Raw genomic sequence first — 21,478 nt, forward strand, 5'->3', positions numbered from 1 at the left:
CAGAGAGTGTAATAAGCGGCAGATTATTTAGTTTCATTGTACTTGGTTACCAATGCACTGGAACACTAGATAACCAGATGATACTCTTCTATCCTCCTCTTGATCTTCTATCCTCCTCTTGATGTTAAACTCACAAATATGATAATGGAGGATAGAAATGAGAGGGTGTACTATTGTACTATCAATCAATAAAGGGCTGGATGTTATAATCCCAACTTAACGTTTGAAAATAAATTCTGGCCCAGTTGCTGATGTTTTTAATCTCTTAATGGTGCAAAATGTTTGTATCTATAGTGTAAGATACGTAAATAACAACTCCGATTCATTAAGCTTCGGTTGTGCTTGTTCCCACGCAACCTACGAATATGTAAACTTTTCCATGTAAAATTTTGAACTAGAACGTCGAAAGAATGAAGACTTCGTGTTTTCACCCATAGTTCTGAAACTGAAACAAATCAAGTGAAACCTTGCTGTCAATTCACACCCAAAAGTTTTATCTGGATTTTGAATCCTTCTTGGTCGGAAGTCGCTAGTGGAAACCATAAACACATGTACTCCACACATTTACAGTTCTAGTTCTGATTCTATTTCGAAAAGTTTACAAAATTGAGATACCAAACTCAACCTCAATCGAATAACTCAAGAGTTCGTGGGCCACATCCACTAAGATAAAACTCCATTATTGTAAACAAACATAGAAGAGATGGAACATCTGCTGCTAATTGCACCAGCCACACACGAACTAGCCACTACATTATTCTCATGGTCATTGACTCATAGCTAAGTTATGGGGAGAGATCAATATATCATAGTTTTTATACCATGGTTTATATTATATATGCCCTACAATTTTATCTACAAGATGAACTAGAATCTAATTTTTTGTAGATATGTTCAACAAACTATAAAAATCACCTCTACAAAATTTCAAAATATACAATATTTAATCAACTACAGTCTACAGGTACCTTAGCGACAAACTTTTTGCGAGCAAAAGAGAAGAAATTGATGTCTATTGGGCAAGGTCCTAATTTATTCACATTGCCTACAAAAACCAGATGATTCAGTCAATCATCAAATACAGTAGCATCTCTTACCTTAACTTTATATCACCAGCTAGCCTATCTCATGTTTGGCTATAGTGGGGCCGCTGCCCCTTATTCGGCTACTTTCTTTATTATTTCCACTACAAGAGAAAGATCAGATAGCACTATCTATCTATATATATAAAAGATCAGAAATGGTAAATCTATGGATTAGTTTTTAAGGTTTGTCATACTTAACTCAATTTATGAAAACAATTGCCGCATGTGGAAAAGTGTGTCTCTAGGAGTATCAAGTATCAACGACGCACTATTCCCATCAATGGAGGGGGGTATGTAACTTGGAGACTTGGAGGCTGGAGCACATGTTGCAAGCATATTCCAGTGAAAAATTAATACGAAATAATAAATCTTTTCCTCAACCAATGTTAATTCTTTTTGTCAAACAAATATTTCCTGAAAAATATTTTAGGGAACGAAGAAGCCATTAATCTAATATCATGTTGTGATGTAAATATGTAATATAGTAATGTAGAGAGTCAGTGTAAAGGGAAAACCTCGGAATGAGATAATTAAGTGCTAGGAAGTTGCTATATGCCGCCTGTATGTGAAGTTGTGAACATGCATGGCACTGTAGACTGTACGTAGTGACCAAAAAATGGTCAAAACTCAAAAATGCCGCAACGTAATGCTCTAAGAAATCTCTCTCTCTCATCTGCGACCACATAGACAGCCAGTAATATTATGTTGCCTTCTTGCTTTCGGTGTTTTTAGTTGTTTTTTTTCCCTTGTAAACAGTAAACACGTACTAAAGTCTAAAACTCTAAAAGCTGCTGAACATGTAGATGGGCCTACACTGGCATGAGCGAATAGGGCCCAGCAAGATCCCTAGAATGGCTATGCTGTTTTTGCTTATAAATTATATGACGCTAATCTCCATTAATGAGCTGACACACATTGTGAGTTTAAAAGACTCATATTAATTAAAACAAGTAGGTTGCACTGGAACGAACTTTGAGCACTGTTCTATAACTCTATCAAAGAAAGCAAAAGCAATTTGTACTACAGAAGTACTGATGCGGTGAAGACCCATGAATATAAGTTGCAATTGAGTGTCATTCTCTATTAGTTTACAAGGGTCGTCCATGTGGCGAATCAGGAAGATGGGAGTTGGGATAAGATTATCCAACACCTGAAGTAGGGTATCCTTTCATTTTCTTGATTCGGAATAGGTAGCAACGTCAACGTAGCTGGCTTTTGGTACCCGGCCCTACCCCACCCAGCTTTGAATACAACGTTTTGTTTTTTTTTTTTTTGGGCGCCGGTAGCGGCACCTTTTTTTTGGCAGAAAAATAAAACAATAATAGTTATTCTTTATATGTCTTTTTACATCCCATATGCCCATAGTTCTACTGTATCTGCGGTGAGATCCCATATTCCACTACAGGCAGTTACTGCGAGATCACACAATCTATGACATCGGGTTGCCGCGTGATTTTATATCCCACGGCAGGCAGTTGTCGTGGAACATTTTTTTTGTGTTTTTTTGTTTTTTTTACTTCAAATTTTACGTATTGAACACACACGATATATGGATACTTCATTTTTTTTCTTTAAAGATTCTTTATACACTCCAATAACAACACCAAAATTATGACAATTTTTTTTTACAATCGAGTCATAATTTTGCTATCTCGCGGCAAATAGTTTCATATGCTATAAGAAAAACTTGTGATCAAATTAATAAAGAAGAGTTTTGATAATTAATACAAGTAAATACTCTATTTTAGTGAACACAACTATTTTGCGGCAACTAATTTTTTTTGCGGTGGCTAAAAAAAAAAACTCACGGCAACCATCTTCCGTGAGATATGGGATCTCGCGACAATCCAATGTTGTGGATTGTGCGATCTTGCAGCGTGAGTGTTTTTTATGTGATTAATGGAGAAGTGCTAGTATATTTGAATTGGTGGGTGCCAATTCCATATACCCTTCTTTATAATAATATATATATATATATATATATATATATGCTAAATTAACTTAAATAATTAATAAATAAGAATTTGGTTTATAATAATTATTAAATATAGTCTTGACTAGAATACTTGAGTGTTGATACTGCTGTTGAGCTGTTCAACTGACTAATTTATTTTCACAATAATAATAGTAAATGAAAGAAAAAAACAAAGAAGGAAAATGGACAGTAGTAATAGCAGTAGTAGTGGTAGTCTCTCTATGAGGTAACATGTTACAGCGAAAGATGCTCTGTACAAAACAGAGAGAGGGAGATGAAAAAAAATAAAACCCTTCCTCAAAACTCAAAACTCAAAACTCAAAACCCCACCAACTTGCCAGTACCAGACAATCTGCTTTACAGCCCACACCAACAAAAAACTCTCTTTCTTTTCTTTTTTCCCTTCCCTTCTCTCTCTTCCCACTCTCCTGTTATTACTTCTTCTTCATATTCTGTTTGGTGTGCTTCCAACATCATTAACACTGTAGTTCTTCTGTTTTGTGTTGTTGCATTAATTTGCAAGTAACAAGCAACTGAAGCAAGTGTTGGTTTGGTGAGCAAGTGGTAAAAATTTAAAAAAAGAAAAGAAAAGTGGTTTATGTTTTGTGTCGGCAGCAGGTCACTATCTGTCGGCATTGTCAGAAAAATGTATCCAAGGATGATACACTCACTCTCAAGCAGCCCACGGAATTTTTTTCAATCAATTAAAGTACAAACAACTAAAGGGTGCTGAGCTGGTATTTCCTATCAAGTGCAATTCAGCAGTTACTGAAAGGATTGCTCGGTTTTGGGACACTGTACTTTGATCCATTTATCTGTCTGGTCTCGTCATCTACCACGACGGACGAAATGTGTATGCACTATGTAGTCTGGATAGCTGCTGTTTGAATGGAGATGGAATACATATTGCAGGTATGAACTTAATGCAAATAAGTCCCTTGCTTTTTTAGTATTACTTGAATTCAATTGCCTTTTCTTTATTTTGAGTTATATATGAGACTAATAATTCTGTATGCATCAATGTACTATATGTCTACTTAAATGCTCAAGAACTTCTCTTGTTCATGTGAAAACTAACCCTCATTACACTAGGATTATTGCTTTCTATTCAGAAATCCAATTTGGTTTAGCGTGTCAAATTTAGGATAGTGGATAACTTTCCTCCATTCCTGTATCTTCTTGAAACCAATTTACGTGGTGGCTTGTATCAACTGTTGAGATCATTGGTCCGACATTCGGGAGTCTAAAGCCGAGCTATCAATATATAGCCACTCCACTCATCACCAATTGGTTTTGAGTTGGATTCCCATACTTAACATTTTAACATCAACTTTTAAGCATCCTCCCTCAACACTGACACTCTACAAATTCAAGAACCGGCCTTTACTAGTTACTTGCAATCAGTAAGCCTATAGTGACATTTTGTGTTGTTTTATCTTTACTTATAAAAGATATCGCGTATCTCTCCTTCATTACATTGAGAATGAACTTTATATATATAGTCATGCGTCTTATATACCAAATTAATAATTTGCTGCAAACATCTTAAACCAGATGCAGTGACAGCAAACGAAGGTGTTGATTCAACCCTTTGCTGTTTTGTACAACATGTCTACACCACAAGATAGCGCCTAATTTGGATAATAATGTACTATTTCTAGTAATTTTCTTACTAGATCGTCACCTACCCAATCAACCTTATAATCGCATTTGTCTTAATTGCTTTACTATAAATGCCAAATCCAAATGTGAAATCATAAGCTGGAATTTTAACTTGTATTAGTCATACAAGGTATAAATCTTTAATAACGTGGAAAACGCCTTTGGAAATTGAGCTGGACTCTTCCTCTCTCCTAACGAACAAGACGAGACATGTACCTGGCTGGTTATTGAATCCAAACCTTAAAAGAGATTTGCATCTCAAACTTACCAGTAAGTCCTTTTAATACACCTTGACAGAACTCAAGGCTTAACGGGCCAGAATATTTTGTGTCCATAACTCAACTTCATCTTCAGGTATAATAACTCACTCTTTCACTCTCCCCCCATGAATCCTACCCTGAAAGTTTTCAGTATCACGCAGGACTTCTATTGGTTGTAGTTGTTCTGTGATTTCAAGCCGCTTTATATTTAGGAAAGATCCGTCCTGTTACAAGATGTGTATCTGACAGACGGACATATTGAAGGTTATATACCTCGATGATTAGTATTTCATCATGTCAGATACTTCGAATTTGTCTCGGATACCAATACACATAACCAGGTCAATGTCACTTAACTTGTAATGAAATACAAAAGGGAACTTTAGGAGCCAGAGGTTGAATGTACTGATGTAGACAGACAGAAAAGACTAGCGTTCTTACTTACGTTTAGTATTCAAGAGTTCATATATGTTTTTTTTGAACTTCCCGTTGATCAAATTTCAACGAACTTAATTAGATAAAATGATGTTGATTACCTACATTTGACATAAATCTCTCCGTTTCCATTATTTTGTCGCATATATATTATGAGCATATACTGTAGGCAGAAACATGCATATTAATCAAATCAAGCTATGTAGGTAGAGTTTGAAGCATCGTTATGCATTTTTCAATGTGTATCAATATTCTCCCATGAAGCATTTTCTTGCTTGCCATTCACCATTGCAGTTGTTTTCAGAGATAGATGTACATGTTCTTAACAACAATCTCAAAGAACTAGTGGAAGAGAATGTTGATTTTCTGTTTCTATATATTTTTGAGCAGGTAGATTTCTATTTCCTAATTATTTCTTCTACTTAAATTGAACTTCATGTTTTCTAAATCAGGTTATATGTCTAGTAATATATGCACCGTGCCTGTTGTTCTAAGTTGCTGAAGACGGTGTGTACTAGATGTCAAGGACTCTTGCAGCATTACTTGGTGGTGCTGCAGGAGCCGTGGCATTGGTGGGGTTTATTATTATACTGTTATGGTTCTGCTTATCTCATAACAGGAGCATTTCAAGAACTTCCGAGACTGGCTCTTCTGATCCATCTCTTCAAGGTAAGTGCGAATCTTTTGATAAGACATGTAAAGAGAAAAAAACTACTCTTCTATCTTAATTTACTATAAAACGAAGGAAATATGATGTTGATCTTCACCTTTTGTAATTATATGCAGCAGGAAGAAACATTGGGGTTGAATTGTCTTTAGCAGGAGGTAGATCTCTTTCTGACTCACGAGATGCCAGATGCTTCATGTTCGAAGAATTGGCTTTAGCTACAAAGAACTTTAGTGAAATTAATCTGATTGGTGAAGGAAAGTTTGGGGAAGTTTACAAGGGTCTGCTTCACGATGGTTTGTTTGTAGCCATTAAAAAGCGAGCTGGCGCACCAAGCCAGGATTTTATTATAGAAGTAAGTAGTGCATGTTACTTTCAGGGTACAATTAGTTATAATTAACTTGGAACCTGTGAAGAAATCTGTTTAAAATTTCCTATAGTTTTAGAAAATTTTTGGGGGGTTTAGCAAACTGTTAAGAAAACCATTAAAAATTCCACTCTGAGTTGGGGTTTAGAAAAGCATATACTTCCCAATTAGGCAGAAACAATATGCACAATTTTAACGGTTTAAAATGGCATCTCCTAGTTGGGACCGCAGCTCTCCTTGCACTACATATGTTTTTCTTATTATTTGATTTCTTAAAGTATATGCTTTCATATACATCTTCTAGACTGCGTGCAATTTTCCAGCTTGGCCAGTTTGTATTGGAAAGACTAGATTCCTTTGAGCTTTCCAAAGTGTCCAGCGTGAACTCAAGTTTCTTTTTAATATGTTTGAGGTTTTGAAGTTTGATACATTTCTTATGTCTCTTATTTTATTTTCCTTTCATAAGAGTACGTTCAGATTTCACGTGACCATCAAATAACAAACTGTATCAATATAAGTTTGTATTCTTCCTAAATTTTTTTAAAATAAAATAAAATAAAATAACGTAATATAATGACAATAAATTGTTTGTTTGAGGGAGTCGACAAAAGTTATAAATGATTGACATGTAATATGTATTGTATATTAATGTAACATCAATTACGTCACTTTTTTTCCTTTCTCTTTTTACGCTTGAATGATTGAAACCCGATTTCCTATCAGGTACGCTATCTCTCATCTATTCGGCACCGGAATCTTGTGAATCTTTTGGGTTACTGCCAGGAAAATGGTCAACAAATGCTTATCTATGAGTATATACCTAATGGAAGTATTTCCAGTCACTTATATGGTAACTGTCCAGCCATTTATGTGTTACTATAGCTTATAAATTGGTTATATATCCTGGTTGGTTATATTAAGAATTCGATCTAATCGTTTCGCGAGTTTTGTGCTTCATTTGGTATATTTATGTGGATGCTTGATTGTTTCTTATCATCAGAAACTTCAAAACGTTTACTGCAGTCCGCAGCTTTTCTTCTGAAATATAGTATATATGCAAATTCTCCTAGAATTTTAAATTAAAGTCATAGTCACTTAAGTTTCTTGGTTCTCTTTTGCAGGCGCAGGTCAGGTTTCTAATGAAAAGCTACAGTTCAAGAATAGACTTTCAATAGCTCTTGGTGCAGCTAAAGGTATCCTCTGCAAAACAGAGAGCATTGACTGCTTCTCTGGTATTAGTTTTCACTTTTCATAGTCTTAGTAAGCTAAGATATCAGAAGATCTTTATTGAATCTCACCAAATTTTTAGTATGCTTCCTGCAAGACGTATAATAATTTCCTTGAATTTCTCTTTAAGACTTGAAAGGTCTCAAACCGCTGTTACCTGAATGATGCTGCCTTGTTTTATTTCCCTGCAGGATTGGCTCATCTTCATGCCATAACTCCTATTTTAGTGCATAAGAATTTTAAGACAGCCAATGTCCTTGTTGATGAAGACTTCATTGCTAAGGTTGCAGATGCAGGGCTTCGCAATGTACTTGGTAGAGTTAACGTTGCGGGTCCATCTTATCGAACAATGGATGAAGACGTGTTCTTTGCTCCCGAGTAATGTTCTTTTCTACAAAATTCTCCATGCATTAGATCATATTTGCGTGCTTAATCTTTCAGTATTTGCAGCATTCTTTGCATGCATTCTAATCCCCAACCCCCCACCCCGACTTTTTTTCCAGATAAATTGTATCAATTGATATAATTTGGAAATTACATCAAGAAGATTATATACGGGTGATCAGCAAGTAGCTAATTTGCCACAGACCCCAGCCCACCCAAGTACCCAAGTACACCTAAGCTCCTGCATGTATCTTGTAGTCTGAAAGGCCATTACCTATTTGCCTCTACTATATCATTTGTATTTTCAAATAATAAAAACATTGTGTGTTGTTTAAATTAAGTTAACTGTACCTTGGGTTTGGATAAATGCTCCCGGTTAGTACGCGCTTGCCTTGAGACATTTCGTTCTTAGTTGGGTGTTGTGAATACAACATTAGGTATTAAAGTTTAAACCAATGCTCAGTTCAACTCCATGAAGTTGGTTTCTGAGTATTGCAACATCATTGTGGTCTTACGTTTTTACTATAAGTGAATAAGTGATCACGCACCAAAATCATTTTTCCTTTATAGCTTCTGTTTATCTATCTCTTTTTACTGATTATAGGGTGAAAGAATTTGGGAGATTTTCAGATAGAAGTGATGTATACAGCTTTGGAGTATTCCTGCTGGAGTTAGTAAGCGGGAGAGAAGCTTTGCAATTTGAGTCTTCAGAATCTGATAGAAGCTTGGTTGAATGGGTAATTAACTTCTTAATACAATGCTCTTATATGTTCTTAAAAGAGAGATCTTAAGTGGATTAGATAAACCCTCCTCTGATCAGATAATGCAGTGCTTTAAAATAAATATTTAGAGCTTTTCGTGTTCTCATTTTTGTATAGAGTATTATGTAAGTGTATTAAACTTTGGAACATCTAATTCAATATCAATTGGCAATGAGTGGAGTCAACCCAGGAACACATATGCTATTATGCAAGGCTTTAAAGTTTATACTTTTGATGTGGGACAATGTCCCGTGGGGCATGACTAGAGCCTAAGTACTGCCTAACACATGGACTTTGATTTAGCGGGTAAGATGAAAGGCTTTAAACTCCCACTGTGGGGCAGTTGATCTCAAGACAACCATTACATGTGGTGTGACTTGAGTCTAACTTGTGGACTTTGATTTACCGGGTGACGTGGAGTAGTCCCAAGACCACCTATACTGTTATGCAATGTTTTAAAATTTAAACTCCCGAAGTGTGTGTCTTTGTGTGTGACCATTTTTGTTATAAAAAATGATGTTGCTAGTTGCTACGAATAGTGTAGGACATATGAATGTGATACCTTTAGTCTCTTTGTTAACCAGATTTTCTCATTACTTCTTATTGTGTGTGGATTTCCTATGATCAATGAAGGCACAAAATTATCAGGAGTCGAGCAATATTTCTGCAATCATTGATCGTCGGTTGGGAAGCAACTTTACAGCTGAGAGTATGAAAGAGTTCATACAGCTCACCGTGCGGTGTGTGGAACCTTCAAGCCAGAGGCGGCCAACCACGAATTACGTGGTATCTGAAGTAGAAAGGATAATCGAGAAAGAAGAGAGCTTAACCACAGTCATGGGGGAAGGTACTCCTACTGTGATCCTCGGAAGCCACCTGTTCAGATCATCAAGATAAAAGAAGAAAATATACGAATGTTTACATATAGTTGTTTGTGCTCCCCTTGTGAAGTATAGAGATCAAGCTGTTTGTCAAGTGTACAAAAGAGCAGCTGCCTGATTTTTTATTTATTCTTCAGCATAAATGTAGAGAAATTCTTCTGTACAACATTTTTTTTATATATTCCTTTTTGATCGATATATGTACAACATTCTTTGTCATTAATTACATATTAAAAGATTGGGTTGGTTTTGGTTTTGAATAATATGGAATGATGTTTTGATTCCTGTGCTTCATTCTTGAAACCACATATTCCGATATAAAACACTGAGCTATGTAAGATATACTATAAAGTAGATCCGTGCATACGCACCGGCTTTTTTTAAAATTTGCTCAACAATCATAACAAATCGTGATTTCTGTTTTCGTCGCTAACCTGTTTTAATTTTCTAACAAATTATTTTAATCAAGTCTTAAAAACTCGTTTTAATTTCTTAACAAATTGTTTTAATTAAGTTTTAAAAACTCGTGTTTTTTAATTGGGGGAGGAATCCCATTTTAATTTGGAAATAAAGAGTTTTTATATTACTATTTGAGGTTTGGTTTAAAAAAGAAAGGAGATTCCGTTTGAAGTTGGATTCTAAAAGAAGAGTTTCCCGTTTTAAGTTAACTATTAAGTTGATGACGTGGAATTTTAATAAAGCTCGAAAAATACCCCTTGTGGGAGCTTTAATATTAAGACTAGAAAATAGACCCCTGCATACGCACCGGCTATTTTAAAATTTTGCTTAACAATCATAACTATACATATATACATTTTCTAACAAATCGTGATTCCTATTTTTGTCGCTAACCCGTTTTAATTTCCTAACAAATTGGTTTAATTAAGTTTTAAAAACCTGTTTTTTAATTAGGAGAGATTCCATTTTATTTTAAGAGTGATTCCCGTTTCTAATAGGAGAATGATTCCCGTTTTAATTAGAAGTGTTAGATTTTTCTTTTTCTATAGTGGAGAAATTTCCATTATAATAGGAAAAAGAATCCTGTTTTAATTAGAAGTGCTAAGAATTCCCGTTTTAATAGGAATTGATGACGTGGAATTTTAAGAGAGCTAGAAAAATACGCCTTGTGGGAGCTTTAATATTAAGACTAGAAAGTAGGCCCGTGCATACGCACCGGCTCTTTTGAAAACATGTTCAACAATCATAACTATATACATATAGAAATTTTCTAACAAATCGTGATTCCCGTTTTAGTCGCTAACCTATTGTAATTTCATAACAAATCATTTTAATTAAATTTTAAAAACCCGTTTTAATTTTCTAACAAATTATTTTAATTAAGTTTTATAAACCCATTTTTAATAGTTGACTTAATTTAGAAATATGATTTCCGTTTTAATAGGAGAATGATTTTCGTTTTAATTAGATATGCTATATTTTTTCTTTTCAATAGGGAAGGAATTCTCGTTTTAATAGAAAAAAGATTCCCATTTTAATTAGAAGTGTTAGAATTTCTTTTTTCTAATAGAGGAGAAATTTCTGTTTTAATAGGAAATTGATTCCCGTTTTAATTAGAAGTGTCTAATAAACAGGAAAGGAATTCCTGTTTTAATAGGATATGATGATGTGGAATTTTAATAGAGCTCGAAAAATACCCTTTGCGGGAGCTTTAATATTAAGATATAGATATAGATATAGATAGGGGTATTTTTTAGCACTACAGGACAAAATAACACACAAAGGACGGTCCTCTAATCGATTTGAGTGAAATCTAACGGCTGTTGAGGGCTGATTTTAATTGTAAGAATCGGGACACTAACGGGAACGACTTTGTTTCCATCAGGGTCGTGGGTTCAACTCACCATATCACGAACTTTTTATTTTTTTGGGTCGGTTTCAAAGAACAAAAAAAAAAAAGTGAAACAAATACTCCGAATAAACAAATACTGGTAAAGTTTATTTGTTAGAATGGTTTTCCTTTTTTATTTTGCTATTGGTTAAAATTATATAATTTTAAGTGAGATTGGGTTGGGTGTCTATGTGTATGTATGATATTGTTAAGGACTAATAAGTTTGTAAAGTTTTGGGGCGTAAAAATAAGTTGATTAGATTGTGTTGATTGTTTCATCAGTCTAGTCTCCTGGGAATCCCCTAGATCCCAAGAGGTAGTGTGTTTGCCGCACCCTTTAATAGTGAAGAGATAGTCGAGTCCCACCACACCTAGGAGGCTAGGATCAATAGTGAAGAAATAGTCGAGTCCCACCACACCTATAAGGCTAGGACTTACTGATCTTATTCGCTTTAAGCTTTCTGTGATAATTGGAACGTGGAAAGATTTAACCAGGGGTTGGGAGCTGCAGTCCAAAATTTATTTTGCGGAGATTTCCTTTAAAAGTTCTAATGAAAAATCACTTTTATTTGACGAAACACACTTTTATTTGCCATTACGAAACTCATAAATCATCAAGGTATCTACACAATTCGATTATTAAATTTTTTTTTTCCTCCAATTTGATTCTTTTACGTTTTTTTCTCCATTTCGGTACTGCTATGACGCCTTTAAGGATTTTAACACTCAAGTTTCATAGAGAAACACAAAACCTACTTAAGGAGGCAAACTTGGGAAAATTAGAAGGGTTCAATCGCATGCATTTGTTGCTTTGAACCACCCTTCTTAAGTTTTCGGAGCACTGCCGACTGATAGTCTATTATGTTTGAATGGAAGACAAAGACTTGAGGTTCATTTGAAGAAATTTTTGTAGGATTTGCTACTATGGGATATGGATACAAATGTACAATTGATTATAGTGCGGTAGAGTTAGTCATTTTGGGACCCTTAATATAATAGTGGTAGGATATTCTAATTGATTTGGTGACTGTTAAGAAAGTATTGGTAGAGTATCATATTCAATATGAGCAAAACAAAAAGTCTCAAGAACGCCCAAGCTCGAAATCTCCATAATGTATATATTCGATTTCTCCATGTTCAGTTTTCCAGTTTTCGTTTTTTTTGGGTGTTTTAGTGCAAATGGGTTTATCAATTAAACAACCTCTATAAATTGAGAACTGGCGGAATCCTTTATATAACATTAGCTCCCTTTTAATTTGCCTCAGCTCCTAGAAGTAATGGGATAGCTGGAAAACTACTAGCTAGGATCCTTACATTATTGATTGGCCCTTCTATTTTCATGGTTTTACCCTTGCAGTATGGTTAGACCAAAATATAGACCAAAAACGTGTATGCAAAATACTTAATCCAAATGTGTAGCACCAAACTTTAACTCACAATTCACCATAGCTATTTAACATTCCAATTTTTTCTCATGTCATGTTTCTCATTTTTTTTCTCAGTGTCCAAAGAGCTTAGATAATACGATTTAAGTACTTTAATCTGTTTTCTTGATTGATGTTCCTTTATTTGTTTTAAAGGTGCTAATATCATATTTGACGAAATGATTTTGGATTACTTGCAGTCATGTGCAGTGATGACAGGACTTGGATGCAATAAGTGGATATGGGCTTTTGTATGCTATGTACTATGAAATAGAGCTAGACGTGGACGTTGCACCTTTGGACTATGGCTAACCACGCTTAAGAGCATTGGATTTTCTATAATGTGGAGTCAATTAATTATGGAATCGATGAGTTCAATGTGCAAATATATGGGCCAAAGGATTGTACATTTTTTCTAAGCCCCACCTTGCTACTGCTTCTGTAGAACAATTTCATCTGTAAGGTAACTCCAAAAGTGAGGTTATATACAATTGATATTGAACCAAGCCTATCCTGTGGGCGAAAACAGAGACTCCATTAAAACTCTTAACCTTGACTACAAGCTCTATATTTCGCTCTCTCATCTTTCTTTAGATCCCTCTCCAGGGATCTAGAGTTTGGCCAAGTGCCTTCTTTCTTGTTCTCTTCCCTTTGTGTATAGCTGTGTCGTTCTCTTTGAGAACAGTCTGGTCTTACCTAGGTGGTTCATTTCTTTTTGCTTTACCTCCATTGTGTTGTCACTAGGTTCCTGGTTTTGTTAGGTACTTTTAGGTGGTAGGGTAGAGTTCTGTCCTGAGTTTAAGATTCTTTTTGGTCGTAGGTATGAGAAACCAACAAGATATGGAAGTAACAACATAAGGACAAAGAAAAATAGAAGATCTGTAGAAAGACATGTATAAACTGTTCTTTGCTAAGAAACAGAGGGTGGTTGAGTTAGATTGCCTGAACATCGAAGAACAATTCAACGGGAAACTCACACTATAGGCAAGTTTTATGGTGGTCAAACTATTGACCTGGAAGAGTTAAGTGAGGAAGTTCACCGGACATGGCAAACGGAAAAAGCTATCTGCTTGGATCTGATGGACATAGAACATGTTCAAATTACTTTTGAGGAAGAAAAGGAAAGGGAACATGTGCTGGAAAATGGTCCATGGATTATCCATGACCATATCTTTTCTATTAAGGAATGGATTGGGTCAAGTAATATGGAGGAGTACAACTTCGACTTTGTAAAATTTTGGGTCCAAATCTGGGATCTTCCAAAGATGCGAATTAACAAAGTTAATGTGTGGAAGATAGGAGCGAATATCGGAACTGTGTGTGAAGCAGACCTATCATGTCCCCCAGATTTCAACAAGCCAGTAGCTAGAGTTAGAGTGGAAATTGATATAAAGGAAAGATTGGCTAAGGACTTAAAGATCAAGCTGGAAACAGGAGAGGTGCTGGAAGTAAGATTCAAATACGAAAAGCTAGATATATTCTGCTACTTTTGTGGTGTCATAGGCCACAACCAATACAGCTGTCGGATCAGAGCACAACACAGATATGAACTATCAAGAGTTGGTGGCTCACCAAAGGACATCAAACCGTTTTTTACTAGTCAGATGAAAGCGACCAAGTTCTTCAATGGCATTGCGTACTCAGGCAAACAGACAGTCACTATAGAAGGTACCCCAAAAAAACTCAGGTACGAGGAGATGCTGGCACCGTCAACTCATGGAGGTAGGGGATACAGTATGCGTGCTAGACAAGAAAGGTGGCGACAAAATATGTCAGGGGGGATAGAGGTCAATAGAGACAAGAGCAAAGAATCAGAGGAGAACCAAAGTACTGGGACCCAAATAACGGCTGCTTCACCGGATAAAAACTGTTTGGCAGTTTCTCAAATAGATTTTGGAAATAGGGCTGGAGGCCCAAGTAATAGTGGAAGACATGGATCTGACCAAGATAACAATGATAAAGATGGGCCTGAAGGTGAGATAGGTGGGCAGTTGGGTTCTGGGCTGGATAGAGAAACAAAAAGATATCTGGATGCTAACAAGAGGGTAACAGGTTTGGGCCAATATATATAGGGATCATAATATGGACCAGGCCGAGGAGGAGGGAAGTCTAAAGGATGGATGGACTTTAGTGCTGATGGACCAAAAAGAGAAAGGAGGAATTGGATCTCAGATAAACAGGAAGGAGGCAGATGAGGGTCATATCACGAGGAGTAAAGAGAGTAGGGCTAGCTATTCTACAGATCTATACTCAACTGGTTCCAAGGCAAATGTCTCTAGATTCGAGGAAATCCAGCCAAATACAGCGGTTGTGGCAACTCTACCAAATCAATCAATCGGATATCGATTCCAAAGCAAGGCCACGCTTGGCAGAGGTTTTAAGACGATGGTATCCCGAGGTCATAAAAAGAAGAAGAAAAATTATCATGATATAATAAGGGGGGTAGCTCTAATTGAAGTTCAAGAAGAGAGCTCAAGTGAAAGGGTTAGCATAGGAGCAAAAAGAAAGAGATTCTCGGAGATAGTAAGAAGTGTGAATATGGCGGATGGAGGAGGTCATGGATGGCTGAGAAGAAGCATTAGAGGTGTTGCGAAACACTCTAAGAGGGTGAAAAGGGAAGCTGATGAGATGAGGAGGAGGGGGGAAGGACATTTACTGATCCCAGAAGAGGCTAATATCATCGCTGTTTCAAGTGGGTCTGAAGAATCCCAAGGAATTGAAGGGGGAAATGAGATGGCTACCTTATCGGAACCCTCATCCACTGCATCAGAGGACTTAGATGATGAATCAGATGAGTATGAGGGATCAGAAGAGTCTGAGGATTGGGAGGAAGACATTCAAATAGATGATGAGCATCCAGAGCAAGAAGTTATTAATAATGAAGCTCAGGATATGGTGGGTTTTAAGAATGAGAGTGAGGAATCTGAGGGCCAACCAGTTCCCCTGGCAATGGACGACTCCACAATTGTAAAGATGATCAAATACAAGGATCACAATAACGAAGGTCCAGGGGAAACCAGTACGATGGATGTTAGGGAAGAAATTCCTGAACAAGTTAAAGCATGTGAAGCAAAGCTGGGTGAAGAAAATAGTGGAGGCCTGTTACCATCTCCTCTAGGACTCGCGGTGGTTGTCCCATCACAGCTGCCTTGGTATCCATGACGATACACGTCTGGAATTATCGGGGTATTGGTACCACCACGGCAGTTCAACAACTAATGGACCTAATTGGTAAGTTTGATGTAGATATCGTGTGTCTGTTTGAAACCAAGGCTAGTAAGGATGAGATAGAGAACTTAGGTAAGAAGCTCAAGTTTAGCAGGCATTTTGCGGTTCCAGCTAAAGGGCTAAGTGGTGGTTTGGCTATTTTGTGGAAGGAAGGGGTGGAACTGAAAATTCTAGGGTCGTCACACAACCAAGTGACAGGTAAGATTTTAAATTACTTTCATAAAGATCCTTGGTTCTTTTCTTTTGTATATGGGGAACCTGTGGCTCATAATAGGAATAAAGTGTGGACTGAGTTGAAGGAAGTTGCCCCTTTTGTACCTGGTCTCTGGTGTTTGTTTGGGGATTTCAATGCCATATCGAGTCTGGATGAGAAGATAGGTGGTAGAAGTAGACTCACTAAAAGCATGCATGAGTTTAATAGTTTTATTAATGAGTTGGGGCTTGTGGATTTGGGGTTTAAATCCCCAAGTATACCTGGAGCAACAACAGAAGGCCTAATGACCATATTCTGGAAAGGCTGGACAGAGCCTTGGCCACGCCTGATTGGCTTGCATCCTTTCCTAATGCTCAAATTAGAACATGGGCCAATGCTACTTCTGATCATATTTCTTTGTTCATTAATCTGGATAAGAAAGATGAAAAACTGCCTAGACCTTTTAAGTTCTTTGATATGTGGTTGAAACATGAAACTTGCATGGAGGTTATTGAAAAAGCTTGGAATTCGATCTCCAATGATTTACCAGATAACAATTTCATTAATAAGTTGGAAAAGACTAAAAAAGATCTAACTATGTGGAATAAGTATGTGTTTGATAATATCTTTACCAACATCAAAGCCACACAAGCTAAGCTGGATGTTGTGTTGGCTAAACCTTTTAGCCTCGGTAACTACAATAAAGCAAAAGGGCTCAAGGATGAGTTGCTTGATTGGTATAACAGAAATCCTCCAACTCTTGGCTGAAAGATGGTGCCAGAAATACTAAATTTTTTCATCTCTCCACTATATACAGGAGAAGGAAGAATACCATAGAAAAGATTAGAAATAATGATGGGGATTGGAAGGAGGGTAGAACTGAGGTGGGGGTCTCCTTAAATCAGTACTTTAAGGGGATCTTTACTTCTGATCACCCTAAGAGAAATGAACAGATCTTAAATTTGTTTCAACCTTGTGTGATTGCTAGAGAAAATGAGATCATCACTGCTATCCCCACTAGTGAGGATATCTGGGTAGTGGTGAAAAAGATGGGGGGATACAAGTCCCCAGGCCCTGATGGGTTCCAAGGCATCTTTTATCAAAAATGGTGGAACATCATTGGGCCTGCTGTGATTGCCTTTGTTAAGGATTTCTTTCACCAAGGGGAGCTCAATCCTGGTTTGAATGAAACCTATATTACTCTGATTCCTAAGATATCTAATCCAGATCATGCCTCTAAGTTTTGACCTATTAGCTTGTGCAACTTTGGGTACAAGATTATTTCCAAGATTCTTGCCAATAGACTCAAAGGTCTGATTAATAAAATTGTCTCCCCATTCCAAGGGGCTTTTATTAAAGGCAGAAGTATTGGAGATAATGTGGGGCTAGCTTGTGAAGTTTTTCATAATATGAAAAATAAGAAATCTAAGAATGAGGGCTGGATTGCCCTTAAGCTGGATATGGCTAAAGCTTATGATAGGGTGGAATGGATCTTTATGGATAGCATCTTTGAAAAGTTGGGGTTCAATCAGAAGTGGAGACACATGATTCAACAATGTGTCTCTACTGTGTCCTTCCAAGTGATGTTAAATGGGTCTCCTCTAGAAAAGTTTGTCCCTAAAAGAGGAGTGAGGCATGGGGAACCCCTATCCCCCTACTTGTTCATTCTTGTCTCTGAGGCACTATCTAGGATGGTTGCAAAAGCTGAACAAGAAAATGAGTTGCATGACATAAAGATCAAAAGGCAATCCCCTGCTCTAACACACTTGCTTTATGTGGATGATCTCATTCTTTTTATAAAAGCAAATGTGGTAGAGTCAGGGAACCTTAAAAGGATTCTGGATGGTTATTGTGAGGTTTCTGGCCAAAAGATAAACTTTGAGAAATCAAATGTGTTCTTTAGTAGAAATGTGTCTTATAGACAAAAATTCAGACTTAAAAGATTTTGGAAAGTTAGGAATTTTGCTCCTAAAGAAAAGTATCTTGGTGTTCCCATCATGCTATCAAGGAAAAAGTCTGAGGACTTTGATTTCTTGGTGGATAAGATTCATAACAAAATTAAAGGATGAAGAGCTAAGGTTCTGTCCCAAGCTGGCAGGACAACTCTCATCCAAGCTGTGATTTAGTCAACCCCCCTATATGCTATGTCAACTTATGTGCTCCCTATCTCAACTTGCACTAAGATTGATAAGGCATGTAGGGACTTTTGGTGGGCAGGCAAGGAACAAACTAAAAGTGTCCACACCATAGGGTGGGAGCACATATGCTAACCTAAAGATATTGGAGGGTTGGGTCTAAGGAAAGCTAGAGATATGAATGTAGCCATGTTGGCTAAACTACTATGGAAAGCTGCTACGGATACTCAGTCTCTCTGGACTAGAACTCTGTTTAGCATCAATGGTAAACATTGGATAGGGGATATTAAAAAACCCCCAGACAAAGCTTCTTAGTTTTGGGAAGGCATCCATAAGACTTTTAATGACATAAGTGGGGGTTTGATCTGGGCTATAGGCAATGAGAATTCTATCTCAGCCCTAAAAGACCCATGGTTGAAATGTAATGGAAAACCTATAATTTTGGAGGAGTTGGGGGTGCTTGCACCTACCTTGGAAAAATATGTGGTCTCTAACTTGTTTCTGCTAGATAAGAGTGGGTGGGATGAGGCTAAACTTAGCCTTCATCTCAACCCCTTTATTAGCAGCAATGTTCTAGAAGTCAAAGTCAGACCTGAGGTGAATACTGCTGAAAAAATGAAATAGGAGAAAGACAAGTATGGAAAAATCACTGTTAAATTAGCTTATAACTTTCTTAAGCCAAAGGAGGAGGTGGGCCAAAGCTCTAGCTGTAACCCCCTCACCCTCAAGCATATCTAGAAGGCTCTTATCCCAGCATACATACAAATGTTTCTCTAGAAACTATACATGCAGATATTACTTATGGGAGATGTCCTAGCAGAAAGAAGATTAAAAGGGGATTTCTCCTGTCCTTTTTGTCTCAAGGAGCTGGAGTCAGCAGAATACTTGTTCTTTACCTGTGAATGGGTAAGGACAGTGTGGTTTGGGTCACATGTTAGCATGAGAATGCACAAGGCACAACAGATCTCCTTGAGAGAAAGAATTGATTTGATCTTGGCATGGTGTTGCAGTTCTGACACAGAGCTTAGGCTGGTTGGTACCCACATTGTTGTCTTGATTCAGTAGATTTGGCAAGCTAGGAATTACCTTAAATTTGAAAATAGGAATGCTAATCGTGAAAGGCTGATCAGGGAGAGCAGAATTTTGGCAGAGAAATGCTATCTGGCATTTAGAGAAGATTATCTCAACTCAAAACCTGTTTTAGATATAGTAGAGAATAATTTTGAGAATGTTTGTCCTCTTATGCCAAATGATAGTATAATCATTAGATTTGATGTTTCCTTTTACAGGCAGTATGGATGGGCTGGAGCTGGAGCTATTGCTGCGCATGCGGAGGGGAGTCATAGTAGGAGCAAATTGCTCAAGGTTTAAAGCTTTGGAAGCGCGTAAGCCGAAGTTGGAAGCAAAATTAAGTCGCAATGCTTACCGGGCAAAGCATCTTGGAAAACAACATTTTGTTTTAGAAGGGGATAATCTTGAAGTGGTTAGAGCCTTACAGGGTAGCTTTTGTAGATGGACTTGGGAAGGGATCAAGAATCATATTATATCTTTAGGGTCAGGTCTTAGGTCTTTTGCTTTTAGATGGATCAGTAGGGGCTTTAATGGGGATGCAGACTCGCTAGCTGCTTGGTCATATCAACAGTTAGGAAGGTCTGATCTTCCAAGGTGTATGTTAGTCTCAAACTGCTATCCTATGTCTGTGTGATATTTGCAATATATATATGGTAGTATGATTTGCATAAAAAAAAAAAAAAAAAAGTAACTACAAAAGTTATTTGATTTTAGTAGAACGATAATACCATTGACTCAAGTTCCGAATAATAGTCAATAATTTTGAATTTTAGACCATAATGTATTGATATAAGAAGGATTGCTACTTAGCTAGCACGATAGCACCACGTACTGATTCACGATTAGAAAATTTGTAAGTAGTAATGTGCATCTATACAATAAAACACAACATGATTTCCACTGTGCAACAAATGTCAGATCAGGACACAATTACTAATCTATAAAGAAAGTAATGTGCAACAAATGTCAGATCATCCAACAGTAAGTAATATATGAAGAAATTATTTTTCAGTGCGAAGCATATAACGACTCTCGTCCGTATAAACTCCACGGACACCATGGTCCTCCACTACACTAGAATTTCAGAATTAGGACACACCCTTGGGACAATATACCCCGTATCTTATTAGGAACGAGATTTACCGTATTAAACAGTTTGAACCCCGTCGGAGTTGTTTTTTTAGGTTGACTAAAGTTGACTTCAGTTGAATATAGGAAATAAGTTTTCGTTCCAAATTAGAGACAAGACAGTTTGTGCTCTTCCAGTTTCGGTGGCCGTCGTAGATGATTTTTCAGAGAGAAGGTGTTGTCCTTGTTTTCTTCGCGCTCGATAATTCATTACCCCGCCCAATATTTCACTACCCCGCAGCCTAAAATTTATTTCTTTCACTAACCCTAGTATAAGAAGAAAGTGAGGCTTTCGTGGGAGGGCGGTAGTGGTTTGACATTAAGAGCTTGGAATCTCTCTCAAAATCGGCAAGAGCTGCATCTCTCTCTCAAGTTTTGGTAACCCTCTCTCTCTCATCAAATTTTGTTTGTGTTTGTACCTCAATTTATGAACCCAATTTCCAGTCCAGTTTCTTGTAATTGGCTCAATTCTTTAAATTTTCTGGTTTATTGTGTTTTTAAGTTTCTCAATTCCTTAAAAGCTTGTGTCTTTGTTGTTTACTTTGATGTGATTGTATTGTTAACATGGTTTTACTATCCGACCTAATTAAATTGTCTGGGTTTTGTAAGCATAATAATTGAATGTTAGCCAACCTTTTCTTTTCTTAGATATTGAAACTGATGATACAAGCTTGCGAGCTAATTGTTTTTTTCGGTTTCATAAATATAAAGTTTGAAACTTTGTTGAAGCCACTAGAATTAGTTTT

General features: G+C 36.9%; 3 protein-coding genes across 4 annotated transcripts; all 3 read left to right on the top strand.

Moving 5' to 3' along the window:
• The first annotated feature begins 3,261 nt into the window (after positions 1–3,261).
• Positions 3,262–9,988, top strand: LOC147496264 (Protein kinase superfamily protein). 2 transcript variants are annotated; one of them, XM_086559257.1, is made up of 8 exons: positions 3,262–3,972; positions 5,870–6,086; positions 6,204–6,439; positions 7,175–7,301; positions 7,573–7,644; positions 7,870–8,056; positions 8,667–8,799; positions 9,457–9,988. In XM_086559257.1, the coding sequence occupies exons 2-8, from the start codon at positions 5,936–5,938 to the stop codon at positions 9,718–9,720; spliced, it is 1,170 nt and encodes a 389-aa protein (XP_086415383.1). In that variant the 5' UTR covers positions 3,262–3,972; positions 5,870–5,935; the 3' UTR covers positions 9,721–9,988. The 2 variants fall into 2 exon arrangements, with proteins under 2 accessions (XP_086415383.1, XP_086415384.1); XM_086559258.1 differs by having other exon boundaries at positions 3,302–3,972; positions 6,207–6,439.
• A 3,458-nt stretch (positions 9,989–13,446) lies between these two features.
• Positions 13,447–19,858, top strand: LOC147496265 (uncharacterized). The gene is made up of 2 exons (XM_086559259.1): positions 13,447–16,403; positions 19,823–19,858. The coding sequence occupies exon 1, from the start codon at positions 15,060–15,062 to the stop codon at positions 16,137–16,139; it is 1,080 nt and encodes a 359-aa protein (XP_086415385.1). The 5' UTR covers positions 13,447–15,059; the 3' UTR covers positions 16,140–16,403; positions 19,823–19,858.
• Positions 16,196–17,645, top strand: LOC147496266 (uncharacterized). Its single transcript, XM_086562523.1, has 3 exons — positions 16,196–16,673; positions 16,949–17,135; positions 17,216–17,645. The coding sequence occupies exons 1-3, from the start codon at positions 16,196–16,198 to the stop codon at positions 17,643–17,645; spliced, it is 1,095 nt and encodes a 364-aa protein (XP_086418649.1).
• Positions 19,859–21,478: the final 1,620 nt, after the last annotated feature.

Source organism: Coptis chinensis, chromosome 5, assembly GCF_015680905.1.
Source record: "Coptis chinensis isolate HL-2020 chromosome 5, ASM1568090v1, whole genome shotgun sequence".
NCBI classification, from domain to species: domain Eukaryota; kingdom Viridiplantae; phylum Streptophyta; class Magnoliopsida; order Ranunculales; family Ranunculaceae; genus Coptis; species Coptis chinensis.

Excerpts from the sequence above, each read along its gene's own strand:
- LOC147496264 (XM_086559257.1), top strand. The coding sequence starts at position 5,936 with ATGTCAAGGACTCTTGCAGCATTACTTGGTGGTGCTGCAGGAGCCGTG. Across the intron at positions 6,440-7,174 it reads GCCAGGATTTTATTATAGAA|GTACGCTATCTCTCATCTAT; the intron begins GTAAGTAGTGCA and ends ATTTCCTATCAG. Across the intron at positions 8,057-8,666 it reads GACGTGTTCTTTGCTCCCGA|GGTGAAAGAATTTGGGAGAT; the intron begins GTAATGTTCTTT and ends TACTGATTATAG.
- LOC147496265 (XM_086559259.1), top strand. The coding sequence starts at position 15,060 with ATGGACCAGGCCGAGGAGGAGGGAAGTCTAAAGGATGGATGGACTTTA.
- LOC147496266 (XM_086562523.1), top strand. The coding sequence starts at position 16,196 with ATGGACCTAATTGGTAAGTTTGATGTAGATATCGTGTGTCTGTTTGAA. Across the intron at positions 16,674-16,948 it reads TTTGGGGTTTAAATCCCCAA|ATAACAATTTCATTAATAAG; the intron begins GTATACCTGGAG and ends ATGATTTACCAG. Across the intron at positions 17,136-17,215 it reads AAGGATGAGTTGCTTGATTG|GAGAAGGAAGAATACCATAG; the intron begins GTATAACAGAAA and ends CACTATATACAG.